The 20,054-nt window shown below is 60.5% G+C and overlaps 1 protein-coding gene across 2 annotated transcripts; it reads right to left on the bottom strand.

Annotated features, from left to right (window-relative positions):
• Nucleotides 1-2,173: 2,173 nt before the first annotated feature.
• Nucleotides 2,174-19,267, bottom strand: ZNF316 (zinc finger protein 316). 2 transcript variants are annotated; one of them, XM_061209458.1, is made up of 6 exons: nt 19,186-19,267; nt 15,168-15,556; nt 14,438-14,559; nt 13,468-13,594; nt 12,810-12,923; nt 2,174-6,098 (listed from the first exon to the last, which is right to left on the bottom strand). In XM_061209458.1, the coding sequence occupies exons 2-6, from the start codon at nt 15,526-15,528 to the stop codon at nt 3,784-3,786; spliced, it is 3,039 nt and encodes a 1,012-aa protein (XP_061065441.1). In that variant the 5' UTR covers nt 15,529-15,556; nt 19,186-19,267; the 3' UTR covers nt 2,174-3,783. The 2 variants fall into 2 exon arrangements, with proteins under 2 accessions (XP_061065441.1, XP_061065442.1); XM_061209459.1 differs by lacking the exon at nt 19,186-19,267 and adding an exon at nt 15,950-16,241.
• Between the last annotated feature and the right edge of the window lie 787 nt (nt 19,268-20,054).

Genomic DNA, 20,054 nt, shown 5'->3' with positions numbered 1-20,054 from the left:
GGACTTCCCTTGCGGCCCAGTGGTTGGGACTCCGAGCTTCCACTGCAAGGGCACGGGTTAGATCCCTGGTCAGGGAACTGGGATCTGCATGCTGCATGTGCCGGGTGACCAAAAAAAAAAAAAAGAAAGAAAGAAAGAAAAAAGAAATAGAGAGATGCAAGCCATTCATCTCTCTGTAAAATGAAGAACCGAGACTAAACTGAATGCTGATGCTCCGTGTTGAGGTGGCCACGGACCCCACTAGCACTCTCTCACTGCGCTGGGAGTATACAGTGCCGGGCTGGAGTTAGCCGTACTCGGTGGCAATTTAGCTATATCCCCCAATTTAAATATGCATGCCCTTTGACCCAGCAACAGCACTTCTAGGACTTTACCTCATATAAACAGGTACATTAAAAATCTACATAACTGCACAGATACACGTACAAGAATCTATGTTGAAGCACTGTTTGCAACAGTGAGAAGCTGGAAACAACCGAATAGCCATTTATGGAGAAGTTACATAGATGACAGTATAGTCACAAAATGAAAATACGATGGAGCAGTTAAAATGAGTGAGGTAGCTCTGTCAGGTAAGAAAGAATGTCACATGGTTAAATGAAAAAAGCAAGTTGTAAGAGAGCATGTAAAGCATGTCCCTAGTTTTAAAACATTTCCACGTACATAGAAGAAATGTGCTCCCACACCTCCTGAAGCAACCGTGGTACCCGATGGCTGGATGTAGTGTGACTCTTTAGGAAATGAAAAGTGTGTACTTAACACATTTTTGCACTGTTGGAATTTTTACAACTAGCGTGAATTTTATAATCAGGAAAAAATTAAATAATGAACAAGGATCATAAAGCTTTATTTAATAAATATAACCAAAAATTTCAAAATATTTTATTCCATGTGTAGCCAATTAGGAAAAGAAAAAAAGTTAGAAGGAAGTGTTTGAAGAGATTACGTGAAAGGGTCAGGAGAAAGGGAGGAGGATGGGGAAATTCAAGCAATAAAGGTTAAGTGGAGACCAGAGGGCGTTCAGGACCTTGTGACTCTCAAAGCGCCAGCTTTCATGGGTCACATCTCACGGGGCACTGGGGGCTTCTTTTCCTCCTTGGCAATGATGGGAGATGCTAGATTGACATCTGTGGAATGAATCAGGACTCCAGAAATTTGGAAATCCTCTCAAAACCAGGGAGGCTGTCTACTTTTTTTCTATGACCATCAGAATTGCCTTATTTCCCCTCAGGGAATAACTTAAGTTTTCTGAATAGACTTTAAGATTCTCAAGGCCATCCATTTTAAACTAGGTCTTAATGCCCATCTGCCACTGAAATACCAGCTTCTGTTCTGATGCCTCCAAACCACACTTGAAAAGAAAATTTATTTCATACTTCGTATTTTTCAAATCTGTGGGGAAAGGATGGGAGGGTCAGGTCTGGTCGTGGGGACACCATGTGGTGAGAAGTCAATAAATCAGTTCAAAGGAAGGTGTCTGGGGCCCCGGGGGGTGGGGGGGGGCGGTGTGTGCTCTGCCCTGGCACAGAGCAGGTGAGCCTGGATAAACCCATGTGGCTTTGGGGCCTCAGAACAGGGGTCTGGACCACCAGGAAGGGGACCTGGCTAAAACAATCCTCCACACGTCAATGTCCCGATATAGGTGTGCATATTACAAGAAGCAGGTGGCAGTGTGCAGGCCCACTGGAGACTCCCGGGAAGACACAGTGGACACAGGTGGCAGGGGCCAAAGCTCTCTTGGGCTGACTCCTCACAGGCCAATTCTAGTTTCTAAGAAGAGAAACTTCTAAAGAGCGTTTGCAGGAACAAGGTGGGCCTGACGCCTTGCAGGGCCCCCCTGAGGGCCCTAAGGAGTGGCAACAACACGGAATCCAATCACAAAGCTCATTTGTCCACTCTTTATTAAAGCTAGGTCCTCCTGCTGACAGCTGCGGGCGGCTTGGGCCCAGGAGGGGCACCAAAGGTGGGTACTCAGGGCTGTGCCAGGCGGGACGGGCGCGGACCGGCCCTCGGTCCCACGGGGCTGGCGCACCTTGCCCTGGGCCCTTCCTGAGGCTCCTTCTCACAGCAGGGAGAGAGAGCCCAGGAACAGGCGGCACCGCCCAGCACCGCCGGCGCCTCTGTGGGAACCCCTGTCCTCCTCAGCACCCCGCCCACCCCCGCCCTCACCCAGCCAGGCCCATTCTTACCACCACCGTCCAGGCCCCCTTCCCGCCCGCTGCTGGCTCTCAGGCCCCAGGGCCATGTCTACGCTAAAACAGAAGGAACTAGGTCTAAAAGGGAATGCGGCTGCTTCAAAATTTCAGTTTTCTGGCCCCATTCACACTGGCCCAGAAAGCATTAAAGGGGGCGGATGCCTTGCAGGTGACCCGGTGGCTCGAAAGAGCCCAGCCTGGAAGGAGCGGCGCTGGCCAGTTGCGGGCCTTGCATAGCTGGACACTTGGTCAGTCACTGAGCCCCGGGCTCATGTCCGAACCCCCAGAGGTGTACCACTGCCGGGCTGACAGCCCGGCCCACGGTGCCTCCACTCACTGCCCACTCTGTGAGATGGGAACCTAACCAGAAACACCACTTGCTTCTAGTGTAGAATAATGACAGAAGCAGAGTTAAACGGACCCGAGGAGGTCATAAGGCTCTAATCCTGGGAGGTAAGAAACAATCCTACTACCAACCTCTGTCACTTTACACTTGTCTATTAAATCTAAATGAGCGGCGGACTCACAAGAGCAGGGCCCCATGTGTCCACCCACTCAGGGAAAGGTGGCAGCCAGGGAGCCAAAGGCTGGGGCCCCTGGCTGCTGGGCTCCCCGAGGATCTCCGAGTATGCCGCCTCCAGTGGTCCCAGGCGAGAGTACCCAAGGACTCAGAGGGGAGGCTGAAACTAAAACCCACACGGCCGGGCTGCTCTCGGTGCTCAAGCGGGGTGAAGACAGCGAGCGACTCTGGGGAATAAGGCTTCAAACTCCCTGGGGACCCTGCAAACACCTGCAACCCGTCTGCCTGGGGCCACAATGTGATTTCCGGCTTTTTCTCTTCCTCCCAGATTCTTCGGGCCATACAAGCCATGGAAGTAAATATCCACAGTCGACAGAACAAAAGCTTTCCCAGGTGCATCTCCACTTCACCCCCCACCCCGGATTAGGGAGACACAACGTCCTTTGAAAACCCACGAGGCTTCCCCTCGCCACGCGCACAGTCCTCAAAACTTTCTGGACATACTCGAATGACCAGAAGGTCCCTGAAGTCTCCCGCTGAGGAACTGGAAGAAGTCATCAGCCAAACCCACTGGAGTAGCCATATGCTCTGCCCTCGACCACCCCACCCTCCCTTGATGCAAGGGCTTCCCCTCCCTCGCTGTAAAACCCAGTTACTAACTCACAAGCCACCTGTCCCCCGGGCCACCCATATCGGAATCCGAGTAAAATAAATAACACTTCGCCTGCCATCCCTACCGCTTGGCCTCACCGCATCGATCCAGTGATGTCGCAGTCTCTTGTCGGGGTTGCCGCCCCCTGTCCCCATCTGCTCCGCGCGCAGCTCTCCTCTCCCCCTGCGCCCCCCGTACGGCCATCCGAGCTCGGCGGCCGGTTCTCTAGGGCCGGGCAGGAGGGAAGCCCGAGGCCGGGGAGCGGTGCACCGGGGCTGAGGGGAAGGCACCGCACCAGGACTGGGACCCTCAGCCCCCTGAGGGCAGAAGAGCAAGGGGCCGGCGCGCAGCGGCCGGCGCTCGAGCCGCAAGGGGCCGGTGGCCTAGCGGGCTGCGCCTCCGTCGGCCTGGGGCCTTCACATGATGCTCTCCTCGTAGGCGCCCGAGGGCCCCGCGAACGCGGCCGTCGGCTCGGAGCCGAAGCTCGTTCCGCCTGCGAACTCCAGCAGGGTGCTGCCGCGCTCCCCGGGCCCGGTCCCCGCGCCCGCGCTCGGCGGCCCCTTAGCAGGTGCCTCGGCCTTGGGCGCGGGGGCGGTGGGCGTCTGGCCGGGCGAGCCCGCCGCGCCGCGGTGCGTCTTCATGTGGGTGAGCAGGTGCGAGCTCTGCGAGAAGCGGCGGCCGCAGTTGGCGCAGGCGTAGGGCCGCTCGCCCGTGTGCGTGCGCTGGTGCGTCACGAGCACCGAGCGCTGCGAAAAGCGCTTGCCGCACTCAGGGCACGGGAAGGGCCGTTCGCCCGTGTGGCCGCGCCGGTGCTTGGCCAGGTTGGAGCGCTGCGCGAAGCCGCGGCCGCAGTCGGTACAGCGGAAGGGCTTCTCGCCCGTGTGCGTGCGCCGGTGCCGCTTGAAGTCCGAGCTGTGGCCGAAGCCCTTGCCGCAGTCGGGGCAACGGTGCGGCTTCTCCTCGGCGTGCGCCCACTGGTGTCGCGTCAGCGCCGCGCTCTGCCCGAAGCGGCGGCCGCACTCGCCGCACGCGTAGGGCCGCTCGCCCGTGTGCGCGCGCCCGTGCGCCGTCAGGTGCGCGCGCCGGCTGAAGCCCGCGCCGCACACACCGCACACAAAGGGCTTCTCGCCCGTGTGGCCACGCACGTGCGCCGCCAGGTGCGAGCCGCGGGCGAAGCGCGCACCGCACTCAGGGCACGGGAAGGGCCGCTCGCCCGTGTGCGTGCGGCGGTGGCGCGCCAGGTGCGAGCCGTACACGAAGCTCTTGCCGCAGTCGGCGCAGCGGTGCGGCCGCTCGCCCGCGTGGTAGCGCTGGTGCTTGGCCAGCGCCGCGCGGCGCCCGAACGTCTTGCCGCAGTCGGAACATATCCACGGGCTCTCCTCCTCGGCCAGCGCGGCAGGCGCAGGCTCCGCCAGCAGCCCTCCGACTGCAGGCCCGAACGCACGCAGGCCGCCGCCGCCCCCAGGCCCAGGACCGCCGCCGAAAGGGTCGCAGGCCAGGCCCCCGCCCTCGACCAGGGAGAGCCGGCCCCCCAGGGGTCCGGGCAGGGGGCGCCCGTCGGTCGACAGCCGCTCCGCGAAGTCCGGGAGGCCCAGGATCGGAAAGCCATCCGGGTGGAGCCAAGACTTGGGGTGCATGGGAAAGTGGAAGCCGAGCGGGTGCGAGGAAGGGCCTTCGCCCTCCCCCAGGCCGTTGCCCAGCCCCAGAAACCGCCTGTCCGGCTCGGGGTCGTCCTTTCTCCCAGGGGTGGGCGCCTCCATCGCCGCCTCTCTCGCCTCGGCCTCTCCCTCGGCCTCTCCATCTGCTTCGTCGACCTCAGGCCCCTCGGGCCCGGCTTCCGCCTCCTCGGGCCCCGCCGAGGGCACCGTCTCACAGGGCTCGTGCTGAGGGCCGTCGCCGCCAGGCTCCGCGCAGCCGCCGCCCCGTCGATGGCGCTGGAAGTCGGCGCGGAGGCGGAAGGCCTGGCCACAGTCCGGGCAGCAGTGAGGCCGGTCGGCCGTGTGCACGGCCTGGTGCCGCGCCAGCGCCGAGCTCTGGCTGAAGCTGCGGCCGCAGTGCGGGCAGGGGTAGGGCCGCTCGCCGGTGTGCGTGCGCTGGTGCGTGACCAGGTAGGAGCGGCGCCCGAAGCCCGCGCCGCAGAAGGCGCAGCGGTAGGGCCGCTCGCCCGTGTGGATGCGCCGGTGCGTGACCAGGTGCGACTTGTACACGAAGCGCTTGCCGCAGTCCGGACACGGGAAGGGCTTCTCGCCGGTGTGGGTGCGCTGATGGATGGCCAGGTGCGAGCGGTACACGAAGCCCTTGCCGCACTCATCGCAGCCAAAGGGCTTGACGGCCGCGTGGTAGCGCTGGTGCTTGGCCAGCCGGGACCGGTGCGGGAACACTTTACCGCACACGTCACACGTCGTCTCCGGCCGCCCGGCTGGAGCGGCCACCGCGGCCGGGAACGCCCAGGGCGCCAGCAGGCTCGCCCCTGGCTCCCGGCCCTGCAGAAAGGGCTTCGTCTCGGACCCCTCGGCCAGGACCCCGAGGCCGCCGGGGTCAAGACCCCACCCCTCTGGAGTCTGCGCCGAATCCGAGTCGTCGGGGCCCCAGGTCCCAGGCACGTCCCCCACGCCGTAGGCCGCGGACCACAGCCCTGGGGGCTCGTTCTCCTCCTCGGCCACCTCTGCCAGGAAGTCCTCGTCGTCGTCCTCCTCGTGGTCCTCTATGTCGTCGGTCCAGAACCAGGCCCCTGAAGGCGACAAGGGAAGGCCAAGAGAGAGAGGTGAGAAGAGGCCGTGACAGACGCTGCTTACAGACTCCCGCTCCTATAAGGAGCGATTTCTGCGGGACCGCAGGCTCTCGGAGCACGGAGCCCGGGGTCAGGGCGCCACTGTTCCACGGGAGTGAGAGGTGGTGCCCGCCTCCTCCCTGAGTTAGGAGGAACTGTGCAGACAGGAGAAATGCACACGCGGGTGTCCCTCCTAGGAAGGCTGGGGTTCCCTCGCCTCGTGGACTCTCCTCAAATGGCCTCAACTAATCCCTTTTCCAGACTTCCAACTCCCTTCAGGGCTTGCCACCCTGCTGAGAATAGGGACACCTACGAAGTGGGTGATCTTGCCTGTGGGTTCCTGTGAGACCAGGGGTCAAGCCCAAAACAGGGATCCAGGGCCCAGAAAAATAGACGGAGACGCCAGGTCTGTTTTCCCCAAAGCCCCTTGTCTCCTGGAGAACTCCACACCCCCTCAGCCTGCTTGGCCCAAGGCAGCCAAGACTCCAGCACCAGCACGGCCACTGAGGACCTGCCTTTGTAACACCTAAGCTTTGCTTGGCATCCCTCCTCTGGATCTCTCCACCAGTCTCAGGCTGGCCAGCATCCAGGGCTCTCCCTCCCACCCCCAGAGCACAGCCAGGAAAGGCTGCCCTGGGCCAAGGAGACCTAGAGGGGCTTGTAGGCCCCAGCTCTCTGCACTCACCCTAAAGGGCTCCAGCAACTGTGCAGGCACAGCCCAGCCTTCCCGCTAAGCCTCTCTGAAGCTTGGCTTTCTGAGCGGTTGTGCACTTGGGAAACGGTCCCTAACTGACTAAGACTGGGTGAGCTGCAAACATCTTCCCATCACAGAAGGCCAAGGACCCGCCTTGGGGTCCTGCAGTTCCATCCCTCCTCCACCAAGCAGCGCCCTGACCTCTCCCTTCAGTGCAGAGTAAGGATAGGGATTCGGTTTATAAAACAAGAGTGATGTGCCTGCCATCATGATACACCCAGGAGGGAACTAGTATTGGGCTGGCCAAAAAGTTCATTCGTGTTTTTCCATAGGATGTTATGGACAAACCCGAACGAACTTTTTGGCCAATCTGATATTTACAAAGCAGGCACTAAGTCACACAACAAACAGAAAGAAAAAGGCCTGGTCCATGGCAGCGCAGGTGTTCCAGAGAACCTGCGTGCCAACTTCCTCTGGTACACCTTGCCCCGTGTGTGTCTACCGTGGCCACATACAGTGTAGTCCACCTCACAATCCCAGTACCTGGAAGGTTCAAGCTCCCACACAGAGGTAGGAATCCCCTTTCCCACCACTCCCGGGTCCCCTGCCAAGGCTGTGGCTGGTGTCAGCCATCACCTGACTGGGTGGCCTTCATCACTGAGTCCTGTCCCCGAGGAAAGGTCGGGGCCCAGGAGGGATGCCCATCCTGACTCGGCCCTGGTCCTGTGTTCTATATGGCATCCCAAACATATGGTGATAAATCACATGGGAAAACACAGCACAGTGCTGAGTGACATAAAGCCAGACACAGAACTGCACGGACATGATTTCTGCTCTGAAGAAAACATGTGTATGAAAGGATACAAAAATGGGTTATTTTTTCATGCTTTGCAATACTTTCTAAGTTTTCTGTAGTTAGTAATAATATACTATTATAGTAAAAATAAGCTTTAAATAAAGGACAGTGGTTTCCTGTTACTAAGCTGAGTTCATCTCCAACTGCCACCCACGGTGAGTGAGGGATGAGAAGTGGCTGAACAGCACGGAAAAGGCCCAGCTCCTCACTGTGAAGGCTGGAGCACCCCTAAGGGGAGCTGGTGGAGGGACAGGCAGTTTGGGCCCATGGTCAGATTAGCTGGAAATTCTTCCAGTGAGTCTCAAAAAGGCTTTTCCCTAAGACTCTGGTGAGTGTCCGGAGTAGTTTTAATCGGAGAGTCCCTAAGGCAGGGGGATTCAAGCTGGGGAACAAGTGCAATGTCTTCGTGGGATGAATGTACCCCAGGACCCAGCCAAGGGTCAGTGGCACTTGCTGGATTGAAGTGGACATCCAGGCCAATGAGGGCCTGCCAGCTGGCAGCCTCAGCTACTCAGAGCGGGGGACAGGCTAGGTCCCAACGACTCATCCACAACACCTCTTCCTTGGGGTCTGAGAGTGGCAAAGCCCCCCACTTGGGGAGGTGATCCTTTGCCCTGCCCCCACCCCAAACATCAAACAATGCTGAGCTCTGCAGAGGGGGCTGATCCTAGGAGGGGACCTGACCTCATCACTGGCTCTGGAGCTGGCATGGCCACTTGTCCAAAAATGAGAAAATATTAAACATAAGGCAAGCTGGTAGAGGCCACCACTGACACCGAGTAAAGGACAATAAGGGCATCCAGGTCCCTGGCAGTCAGAGCTGGCTGCACCCCGAGACAAGATCTCTGGGAAGCAGCAGGGCCACCAGAGGGGACTCAGGGGGACAGCAGCCTGCCTTCAGGCCAGGCTCTGTTCTCACCTTCTGCCGCCAAAGTGGCCCAGGATCTGGAGGTCTGGGCCCCCGGGTGGGGGTGTCCATTGTCGGGGTTACCCCCGGCTGCAGTGGGGACAGGGTTCCCAGGGGGTTTGCTAGCGCCCCGGATGCAAGCCTATTTTGGATCCAAGTGAGGACCCGTCAGGTCTACTCGTGAGACCGGGGCCGAGGCAGAGATGCTCTGACAAGGCGGGGGGGGGGGGGGGCCTTTCCCAACAGTGGCCCAGAAGGTCAAACATAGCTGCCTCTTCCAGAACCCACAGGGGGAGAGTGGACAAGTGGACCCTGGGGAGGGGAAGCTGGCATTTCATCTCCCTGAGACATCCGCTCCTAAGGACTCTGACACTGGGTGAGGATTAGCTAGGCCAGGGCCCGCGCTCTGAGCCTGACACTCACGGGGGCCGACCAGTGGCCTTGGAGCAGACCCCCAAGGCGCCCCCGGTAAGTCACGAACAAACGGCCTGGGGGAGGAGGCGGCCCTGCGGCCACCTGCCTGGCGCACCTGCTCCCTGTGCTGCTGGGAGGTGGCCGACACTCGCTCTGCCCCGAGAACCAAGCCGAGGGTTTCTATGACTCCCACCCCGAGCACCCTCTGCCCCTGTCCTGTCCTGTCCCCGAGACCTGTCCCCAGGCCTGGCCCCACGGTGAGTCAGCTGCAGGTCTGCTCTAACCCCTCCCCGAGGAACCCAGCCACAGCACAGGGCCCGGAAGGCAGTCGTGTGTGTGAAGTCAGCACCTGCTCCTGACCCTCTGGCCAGACCGAGACTCAGGGTGGGCTCGGGGAGAGCCCCGCCCCCAGGGACAAAGGCAGGACATGGACAAGGGGGTGGCCAAAGCTGCAGGCGGGCTCCTTCCTCCCCGTCCGGCTGCCATCAGTAGCCCCTCCTTCCCTCTGAGCAGGAATTCGGTCACCCGGGAGGCGGTGGCTCCCGGCAGGGCTGGGTTTCTGCGATGGATCTATCCTCCCCGCTGCAGGGTCCTCAGGCTGACACATCTTCCAGGAGGGGGTCCTCCCCTGAGCTCCTCTCCAAAACCGCTGATTGTGCTCACCAACCATCAGATTCTCTCATTTTGGTGTGCTTTCACCTGATTGCTTTTCAACTTTCTCTCTCTCCTTTCCTGTGTAACGTTTAAGCCGGTTCAATCCTGCCTGTTGTATTTCTTTTCTATCTTTCACTTTCACACGAGGGGCAGGAACAGCAGTCAAGGACGGGGGTCATCAGTGGAGCACTGTGGAGACGGCACAGGTGTGAACAGAACACAGTGCGCTCTTACAGAGTCTGCTGGAGGAAACGAGGAAGCAGGCACCTGGGCAGGACCACTCCAGACCTCGCTGAGGGCTGCGGACGCAGGGAACGTCCTGCAGTGACATGGGGGGTTCCCGACATCAAGGTGGTCAGAGAACACACACGACTCAAGTGGGACCTACACACTGAGCCAGCCACACGAAGGTCACTCCAGGCAGAGAAAACAGCAGGTACAAAGCCCCGAGGCAGGTGAGAGCCTGAAGAGAAAGGCTGTCGGAGTTGAGCCTGAAGAGCTATGGGTGTGTGAGGGGTGCAGGCCCCCAGGCCGCAGAGGATCCCAGATACTGTGCCAAGTGCCCGGGGAAGTCTAGGGGTGGGGGGCAGCCAGCAGCTCAGGGACGCCTGTGGCCACATGCCTGACAACCTCATGCCTGGGCCAGGGCTGGGGTGAGGAAGGCAGAGGGACAAGGACCACTCGGGCCCCAGCTAGGCCCACCACGTGCCAGGGACGCTGCAGGAGGGGCCCAGGGTGGGAGACATGGTGCCACTTCAGGGTTAGCTCACTCTGAGATGCCCTCAGACACCCAAGTGGAGACATCAAGCAGACGGCGGAACGGACAAGGTCAGAGCTGGAGAGAGAGGCTGAGAATGGGCAGGTGAGCACAAAGAGCACTTCAGGCCCTGGCCCAGCGGGGTCACCCGGAGAGAGGAGAGGAGAGGGCACAGGGCTGTCCTGGGGCTTGCAGACATGCAGTGGCAGGTGGGGAAGCAGCCAGAGGCAGCAGAGAGACCAGGGGCATGTGGCGTCCCTCCTGCAGAGCAGAAAAGCTAATGTGACAAGGAAATAAGGCCAGAGCACCCGGCCAAGGTGGCGAGGGCATCCTCAGCCGCAGGAAATAGGGTTCAGCCACGGGCAGGGATCTGCCAGGTGACCACACTGGGCATTTGCAAGGAATGGGGGAGCCTACTATCTCAGCCGGGTGAGGAGAGAGGTGGCAGGTAATGGGTGAGGACCAGGGAGCGGGAGGTGGTGGTCGAGGGGAGCCAGAGCAAGGAGGCTTTAATTCAGCACTCAGAGGCGCTGGGGCACCTGAGTGCGCGCGTTTGGCCACCTGAGTGCGCGCGTTTGGCCAGAGTACAAACCTTATGTGTGGCCCAACTTGTTAAGAAGCACAAGAGATGAATATGCTTGTGTTTTGCAAGACTATGATCTAGAAATACAGAATGCCAGGCTTGGAACACCGGCTGTCCTGCCCAGACCCAGCAATTCTCAATTCTCAACTGGCTCAGCTGCACAGAAATGAGCGCGGGGAGAAAAGGGGAGGAAGGCACTTGGCAGACAGGCTACAGTGATAGTTAAGAAGGGAGACCTCAGATAGATTCGCTCTGCCCGAGCTGACCCCAGCCTTCGCTGCCACAGCCCCTCCCGGGAGACAGGTGACACGTGGAAGCCTGTGCCCGCATCCTGCACCCACCTCGGCTCCACAGGGGAAGGCGGAGGCACTGGCCCAGCGAGCCTGCCCCCTTCAGCGAGCTGCCAAACCCCAGCTAGGTTCACAGAGCACATTGTGGGGACCACCCAGGCTCGAGCCTGCAAAAGGATCCACCCCAGGACCCTCCAAGAAGCATGGAGAACAGGGGCACATCCAGACCACGTGTGGAGAGACTGGCCAGTGGAGGCCAACAGCCCCTTCCTCTCCAGGTGGCTTTTCAGATCTGTGCCCAGAAACAGGGCACACCTCCCAGTAGACCCTCCGAGAAACATCACCTACATCCCAGTCTCAGCCTGGAGGCAGCAGCAACATTTTTTGCCAGCCAGAGCCCTCCTGACTCTGAAGGCCAGGAGACATTCCAAGAGGGTCCCAGAGAATGTGGAGACTTAGGGCAGGAAGGCCACCCCGAAACACAGTGGAAAGTAAGGCCCGAGGCCTGAACCCACTGTGGGCAAGTGACTTAATCACTACTTTAAAAGTCAATTTCCTTGACTGTAAAGTGAGACCAATAATCCCTCCCCTGCTACTTCAAAGAGCTGTTACGAGGATAGAAAGTATACAGGGAAATACTCTGAAAAGTACACGTGTAGACACAGCACTGTCTATGTTTTTCTGTATTTTATTTTAAAACCTCTACAAGCTGCTCCCAGTCTATCCAAGCACGTGAGTGGCATGAGACATTCAGAGCCCCACACTAGGCTGGCATCACCCGAGACCAAAGCCAAACACACACACCGTGCAAGGGCCTCCACTGAACCTCTGACACACAGGGAACAGCTCACAGACCTCCACGGAGCACCTCCACAGAACCAGTGGTCCGACGGCCTCGGGTGGGAAACTGTGGGTTTTGTTCAAACTCTTTATTCTCCAGATGAATAAAAATGAGGCCCAGAAAGTTGAAGGAACAGGGCCAGCGCCATGTCCGAGGTCTCAGAGAAATCCCACACCCTGAACGCTTCCTGTATGTCTCTCTCCAGAATCTCCTCTCTGGAAGGTCCAGGGCTGCCAGCCCAGGCCCCGACCCTGGGCCTCCTAGGGAGAGGAGATGGCCAAATGGGCGGGAAAGCCGTTCAATCCTGGGAGCCGGAAGGCCAGCTCCAGCACTGCAGGGCAACGGTCTGCTCCTCACCTGGCCCCTCTGAGCTGGTAACTTGACAACTGACCCTCACACACACAAAAACAATCAGAGGCTCAAGGCAGGGACAGGGCATCATTGTTAAAGATTCGTAACAGGAACCTCTAGGTTCTCTAAAGACTCCCCAGCCTTTGGGCCTCTGCAGACCAGAACCAAGAGGAGCCAACCCACAAAGGTAGAGGTGAGCCCCAGTGCCACTGTGTCCCCACAGAGGCCCCCTAAGAGTGCAGATCAGCAGTACCGGGGCCGCAGTGGAGAGCGAAAGCACAGGCCGAAGTCTGGTGAAACCCGCAAGACTCCGTGTCACGCTCACCTGTGTAGACACCGGTGACGATGTCTCCCTCCTCGGGACGGGGGCTATCCGGGACCCAAGGCTCCTCTCCTTGCTCCAGCCGGAAGATCAGATCCGGCTTGGGGATTGGGTATCCTGCCCCGGAAAAAACAGGCAGCAGCTGCAGGGCTGCGCCTGCAGGCCCCACCCTCACCCACACAGCACCGCCACCACTGGCTCCTCTCTCCGGCTCTTCCAGGACCAGCCTTCCCAGCTCCCTGCCTCCGCTGGGAAGTCCCACACTCCCTTCTCTCTGGAGCCCTGCCCTCATCCCCAGCTCCCCTGTCCAGCCCCCTCCACACACTGCCATCTGCAGGGTGCCCGCCCTTCTCCTCCGTCACCTGACTCCTCACCCCTTGAGGCCTCTGAGGAGTGTACAGCACAGTGACCAGAGCGGCACTGCAGCTCCCCAGAACATGTCCACCTGAGTCATGGCGCTGCTGGGCCATAGTGGGCCCCCCCCCAAGACACGCCCCGGCCCAGAAGCCAGGCTGGTCCCTAGGGCTTCCCTGGGAGGCGGGCTGGCTCCAACACCTCCTTCTCCAAGACCCTGGGGCTCCAGAAACCACCCTCTCAGACAGCTAAGCCCCTGGCAGCCATAGCGCCAGGATGCCTCTTGGGGACAAAAGGCTCTGCTCACCCAAGGACACCAGGATCCCATAGTTTTCCTGCATGACTTCCTTGTAGAGCTCCCGCTGGTCCGCATCCAGCCTTTCCCACTCCTCCAGGGAGAAGTACACAGCCACGTCTTCAAAGGTCACCAGCCCCTGGAAAACAAAGAATCCTGGCCGCTGCCCTACACTGCCCCGGCAAGAGGCAGGGGCGTCCCACGAGGAGAAGACAGGAGCTCACTTCAACGGGCGCTGAGCTGACCCTGCAATGTGGAGCTCACGGGGACACAGCCCAGCAGCTGCAAGTCTACAAACACCTGACGGAACGAGGGTCCTGCAGGCCTGTCACAGCCCCGGGAGGCAAGGACCCCATTCCCATCCAGAGATTAGGGGCCCAGGCTCAGAGAGGGAGAGCGCTCAGCTCAGACGGGGCAGAGCCCGGACTCACGCCGAAGTCCACAGACAATGAAGCCCAAGACCCCACGTATGTGCTGCATGGGCACCTCGCCCCCTCCTACTCCACTGTCTGCCTCAAGCCAGTGGACACGTCAGTGGTGTGAGGGCCCATGCCTTGCTGGACAAGCGGCACCAACTAAACTGAGTGTGGGCACTGGCACCCAATCTAACTGGGCTCAACAGGAAACCAGAGCCTGGACAGGTGACAGGCGCTCCAGGTAAGGGCACAGCGTGACCCTGGGGGAGAGCCAGGGCTGACGGAACTGTGCAGGCTGCAGGTGAGCTGGTGGTGGGCAACATGATCAGGACATTCCAATGGCCTGGGAAGGGTCGGGCCCCAGGAGAGTGGAACCATATCCCACGGGTTTGGGGCTGGAGACTCCCAGCTGCTTCCTGCAGCCCCGTCCTGGCCCATAGCCTGGGCTCGGCCTGAGGACCACAGTGCCACTGCCCTGCCAACAGGGGTCTCCAGGACAGCGGGTGCCAATCCCCCTGGGGAAACCCAGCCTGGTTAACTGAGCCCCAAATAAAGGGGCAGCTCACCTGAGACCCAGATGTCAGGGAATCCTCCTCCTCCTCCTCCTCCTCCTCTTCTTCGTCCTCGTCCTCGTCCTGCTCCAGGTCCTCATCCCTCAACATGGCTGGAGCCCGGGAGGCCTGCAAGGCTGAGGGGAGAGACCTCTTGGGGGCCAGCCTTTAGCATCAGGCCTCACTGCCCTGGCCGACGTCTGTCCATCCAGCTACCAGGGTCAGCAGCTCCTGGCCACTCCCTCTTTTCAAAACCTAGGCCCTGGGCTTCCCTGGTGGTGCAGTGATTAAGAATCCGCCTGCCGATGCAGGGACACAGGTTCGAGCCCTGGTCCGCGAAGATCCCACATGCTACAGAGCAACTAAGCCCGTGCGCCACAACTACTGAGCCTGCGCTCTAGAGCCCGTGAGCCACAACTACTGAGCCTGTGTGCCACAACTACTGAAGCCCACGTGCCTAGAGCCCGTGCTCCGCAACAAGAGAAGCCACTGCAATGAGAAGCCCGCGCACCGCAACGAAGAGCAGCCCCTGCTCGCCACAACTAGAGAAAGCCCGCGTGCAACAACGAAGACCCAACGCAGCCAAAAATAAAAATAAATCAATGAAATAAATTGTTTTAAAAAAGAAAAAAACCTGGGCCCTGCCACTCCAGCTGCACCCCATCGGGTCAAAGAGCTCTTCCCGGCCTGCCCACCCAAGCCCCCCCTAACTTCCTCCCCGAAGACTAGCTCCTTTTTTTCTTACCCTTTTCCTGAAGACCTGGGGACTGGGCATCCCCACCACAGCTAAGGCGCTCCTGGGTCCCCGACGCCGGACTCCGCTCTTCTGCCACCACCTCCTCCACGTCGTCCTCCTCCGCCTCCACCTCCACCTGCTGCACCGGCCCTGCCTGCACCCCCTCCACCTCCAGCTCCTCTGCCACCTCCGCCACGGCCTCGTCCTCCTCAGCCTCCACCACCATCACCTCCTCGTCCGCCAGCTCCTCCACCTCTTCCCCCTTTTCTTCCTCCTCTTCTTCCTCCCGATTAGGATCACATTCCGACCCGTCCTCCGCCCTCTCCCGCTGGGCAGCTGGGGAGTCTGGAGTCGTGTGAAGGGCTGCCATCGTCTCTGGAAGGGAACCTCAGCTCAGCCTGCAACAAAGACGGGCGACGGTGACCAGCCGCCCGGCACGCAGCCCTCTGAGGGAGGTAGGGTTGGTTTGCCCCGCGATACAGTAACAGCACCGGAGCTGAGGCACGACTGGAGCTCTTTCCACGATTTCATGTGGCACAACCTAGATTCTGTAACAGAAAAGCTGCCAAAGAGCCCCTCACCGTGACCCCCGTGACGTGGCCTCAGCTCTTTCTTGCAGGCAACGACAGGCCTGGTGTGAACTGCCATGCTTTCTTGGAGTAAGCCAGGGATTAATTCCAGGTTCTTATCCTCAAGAACATGGAAGCATCAAGTCCAGGCAACACGCCCGAGAGTGGCCCAGCCTGTGTTTAGCTGAAACGGGTGCACACAGCCCACAAGGAACAGTGTACCTGATCTACGGGGGCGGAGGAGATGCTCGCCCAGCTCTGAACGTGCACGAACTTGGGCACGAACTCGGCGGCAGGGAGTGTGGGAGCCAAGGTCTGAGCACGGGTGGGCCAGGAACCCCAGCGCAGTATGACGGGCGGGGGAAGGTAAGACCACCCTGCCGGGAGGGCCCACTCTACCAAGCCAGCAGGTCAGGCTCCTTCCTGTGGGAGGCGGCAGAGAAGAGGCCCTGAGCAGGCAATTACCCCTGTGCCCCCCTCACCCCTCACTCCATCCAGAGCATCTGGAAAAAGCTCGGCTGATCAGGGATTTGGTTCATCGCTAGACCAGCAAAGGTGAAAAAAAAATGCCCTGTGACACCTCTTCACGTTTGGGGATCAGAGAATCCTAAGTGTTGAATCATCAAAGCCCCAGTGGCTCACAGCATCCACCTCTCACATCGATGTCGGAGACAGCTCAGCCCAGGCACTTGGGAGATGCAGCCACACTGCCACACAGCACAGAGCCCGGGGCTGTGGACCCAAGAGGGATGGGATACCACAGGCCCTGGGGCCACTCCTCCCTCCCAGCTGCGCACTCCTCACCAGCCCCAGTGAAGTCCCAGGACAAAACAGAGTCATGGGTTTTGACGAGCCAGTTTCTGTGGCTCCTTTTTGAGTGCAAACCTAAGAACAGGTCCATCAGCCAGCATGGCCCCATCAGTCTCTCAGACCTGACTAGGGCCAAAGTAAGCCAAGCCCACTACAAATACAGCGACCCCAGAACCCCGGGGAGAAAGCACAAACCCCAGAGGAGCCTGAGATGTCAGGCCACACAGGACAATGGGGCTGCAAATTCAGGCTGAGCCCAGATGCCATGCCAAGCTCAGCAGAGCCCCTCCTGCCTGGCCCCCTCGCAGAGCACACTCCTGCAGGCCAGGCCCCCGTCCGAGGACCGGAGGCTTGGGAATAAAGTGGCCCTGTGCTTGTTCCACCTCAGGACCTTTGCACATGCCATTCCCGCTCCCTGGCACTCTCCTCCCCTTTTCTTCACTGATCCTTTGGAGGCAGCCCCCTGGGCCCCTAAGACACACACAGTTCCCTGGACTCTGCCCTCTTAGCACCCACATTTTAATATACTTACAGAACTGTCTGCTTATTGCCTGTCTCCCCAAATACACACTCAACTCCAAGAAGGCAGAAGTTCCCTTTGCTCATCTCTGAATCTCCTTGTGCCAGACACAGAGTGAGCACTCAAATATTTATTGATAAAATGACTCTAGGGACTTCCCTGGTGGTCCAGTGGTTAAGACTCCACGCTCCCAGTGCAGGGGGCCTGGGTTCAATCCCTGGTCGGTGAACTAGATCCCACGTGCCGCGTCCCATGTACCACAACTAAGACCCTGTGCAGCCAAATAAATAAATAAATATTAAAAAAAAGAAGAAGAAAGAAAAAAATGACTCTGAAGTCTGCGGTCAACGTGATGAACATGAGATTTTCAAAAGTCAGTGTTCTGGCCCCACTGTCATGTTCCAGAACAGGATGACTGCTGTTGAGGGTCCTTCAGACTAGAACCCACTGGAGAGTCTCTGCCTCTAAAGAGGTTACGACCTGAGGTCCCTTCTCCCAAGAGGTGCACCTGCTGCTGACCAGAGGAGGGAAAGACCCAGCAGTCGTGGAGGTGGTCAGTCACCCTGCAGATGGGACGGGGCCTAGCACAGCCAGACGCCCCATAAACCCTGACCCAGCATCCAGAACAGACTGGTTCTGAGAAACGGGCCTCAGTAACTTGGGTGGCAGATGCCCCTTCTGCCTCCCCAGGACAGATGTGTGCTGGGCATACCCCCAGACCCACACACTCTCCTTTCTTCTCTTTCCAGCCTGCCAGCCTACCAGAAACTCACTTCTGGCATCCAGCTCAGGATGCCACAGAGAGTCAGGTAAGCAACCTGATCATGATAACCCTTCAGGTCATCCCAGACCATTATTTCCATGGGGGCTGGGGCGGGGCTGCACCCTAGGATATAGTGCTGCAGAATTTAGAATGGAGCGCAGGGAGAGGAGGGGCGATTAACGAGATGCCTGCCTCCGGGAGAAGGACCACACAGACAGAAAAAGGCAAACTTAGAAAACTTTTAGCAACTCTCCACTGAAGTCCCATATCCAGGGAACCTACATAGAGAAGTAGAAGAAATGTGTGGGTGCAGGTAGATCTAGGCCCCTTCCTTCGGTCTGGTGGCCTCACTGACCACACCTGTTACTCAAGGCCTTCCAGGCTTCCATCTCCGCCCAGAAACCTTCCTTCTCTGACTACCAGGATCCTCACTGTTTGTCCACGGATTTGGGCTCCCCTGCTCTCCTGGGTTTGCTCCTGGTGCAGGTGTATCCACAGGGCCAACCCTGCTGCCCAAGGGCAGCCCCTCACCTTGCTGGCCAGCTCCCCAGACCTGCCAACACTTGTTGAACCAAACCCAGTACCAGGGTCTCCCCACACAGGCACAGCTAGGGACCTGATCCTGCACACCTCCCCTTCCCCCTGCCCACTGGGTCCTCCACCAAAGGCCAGCCCCTCTCCCAGCTCTCCGGCCACATGGGGCAGCCCAGACCCCATCCAACCCCAGAAATGAGTTCCCCAACCCGCCTACTGGCGGTAGAAGACTCGGCACAGCAGCCCACCGGGGCCTCCATTTGCAGAGGGAGGACCCAGGCAAGGCCCCCAAGGTCACTAAGCAAGCTCGCGGGGGCGCCAAGCCATCTCCATCCCTCCAGGGGGCTTATCGGGCCTCCGCCTCCCTCAGAAGCCAGGGCAGGGCCTTGACAGCCCCTCCTGGATGGGTGTGTCCCCGGGGGCGGCCGCGGCCCAACCCCCGCCTCTCCGGCCGAGACGGCGGCGGGCACCTCCCAGGGGTCGCGGGTGTGTGTCCTCCCAGCCCGCCTACTCCGCGCTGCCCGCCCGGACCGGCCCTGGGGGTCGGGGCCCGCCTCCTTCGCGCAGGCCCGGGCGGGGGTCCACGGGCCGCGCCGAGCGTGGGCGCGGCCGCGGAAGGCCAGGCCAGAGCGCCGCTCGGGCCCCCCCAGACCCAGGCCCGACCCGAACCGGCCCGCCCCGCTGCGCGCCACTGCCTCCCCGCGGCCTCCCGCGCCGGCGTCGAGGGGCGGCGCGACCCCGACCCCACGCCCGCGCCTGGCCCGCCGGCACCTGCCGCCAGCGCCCGCCTCCCGCCGGCCTCGCCACCCACTCGCCGCGCCGCCCACTCACCGCGCGCGCCGGCCGCCGAGCCGCCGCCGGACACCGGGGCCGGGCCGGGGCCTGCGCGCCCCGCGCTACACAAAGTGACGGCCCCGGAGCTGCGCGGCGGCGGCGCGTGGGCACCGGAAGTGCCGCCACCGGGCTCCGCCCCGCCGGTGCCCACGGGGGGGCACTTCCGGTCACGCGGGGTCCAGCGCGGCCCCTGAGGGGGCGTGCGTGGGGGGAAAGGAAGCGGCCCTGGTGCGAGGGCGCCCTCGGACCTGGGTCCCCGCGCTCGTGTGCACTGCGTCCCGGACCTTGGGGACCCTGGCCCGCCCCGCGCCGCCCCAGGGCCCGACCCCACCTCTGGGGACCCCGGCCCCGCCCTGCCCCTAGAGATGCCCGCGAGGTCTGCCCGCTTCCCAAAACCCGCCCGGCTTCCTCATGCAAACATGATTTAGGGGGCGGCGCTACCGAGCGCTAGACCCGGCCAGGTCCACCCGGGCCTCGGGACCCTCCCCGGGCCCCACGACGGTGGAGGGAGGCGATGACCCCTATGAGGGCCCGCGTGCCCTCAGACCCAGGCAGGGGCGGGGGGCGATCCCTGCTGGTGATGGGCCCGCAGTACTGGAGCAGGTGGGCCGGACGTCTACAGCTCGTGCAGGGCCAGCGCTGGGTAAACATGGGCCGGGGGAGGGGGTTCCCAGAACGGACCAGTACAAGGACTGAGGGGGCCGGTGGGCCAGGGTAGCTGGATGAATGCAATAAGGGCCTCAGATCTGGAGGCTTTACAAGTGATCCATGGGGAGCGCCTGCCTCTGGGAAGGGAAGCGTTCCCCCACCAGGAGGCAGGAAGGACAGATGGCCGCCCGAGGAGGTGTGAGAAGGTGAGGTTGGTG

This window comes from Eubalaena glacialis, chromosome 13, assembly GCF_028564815.1.
Source record: "Eubalaena glacialis isolate mEubGla1 chromosome 13, mEubGla1.1.hap2.+ XY, whole genome shotgun sequence".
NCBI classification, from domain to species: domain Eukaryota; kingdom Metazoa; phylum Chordata; class Mammalia; order Artiodactyla; family Balaenidae; genus Eubalaena; species Eubalaena glacialis.
Note: the sequence above shows the minus strand (reverse complement) of the source record. Positions and strands in the feature narration are given on the sequence as shown.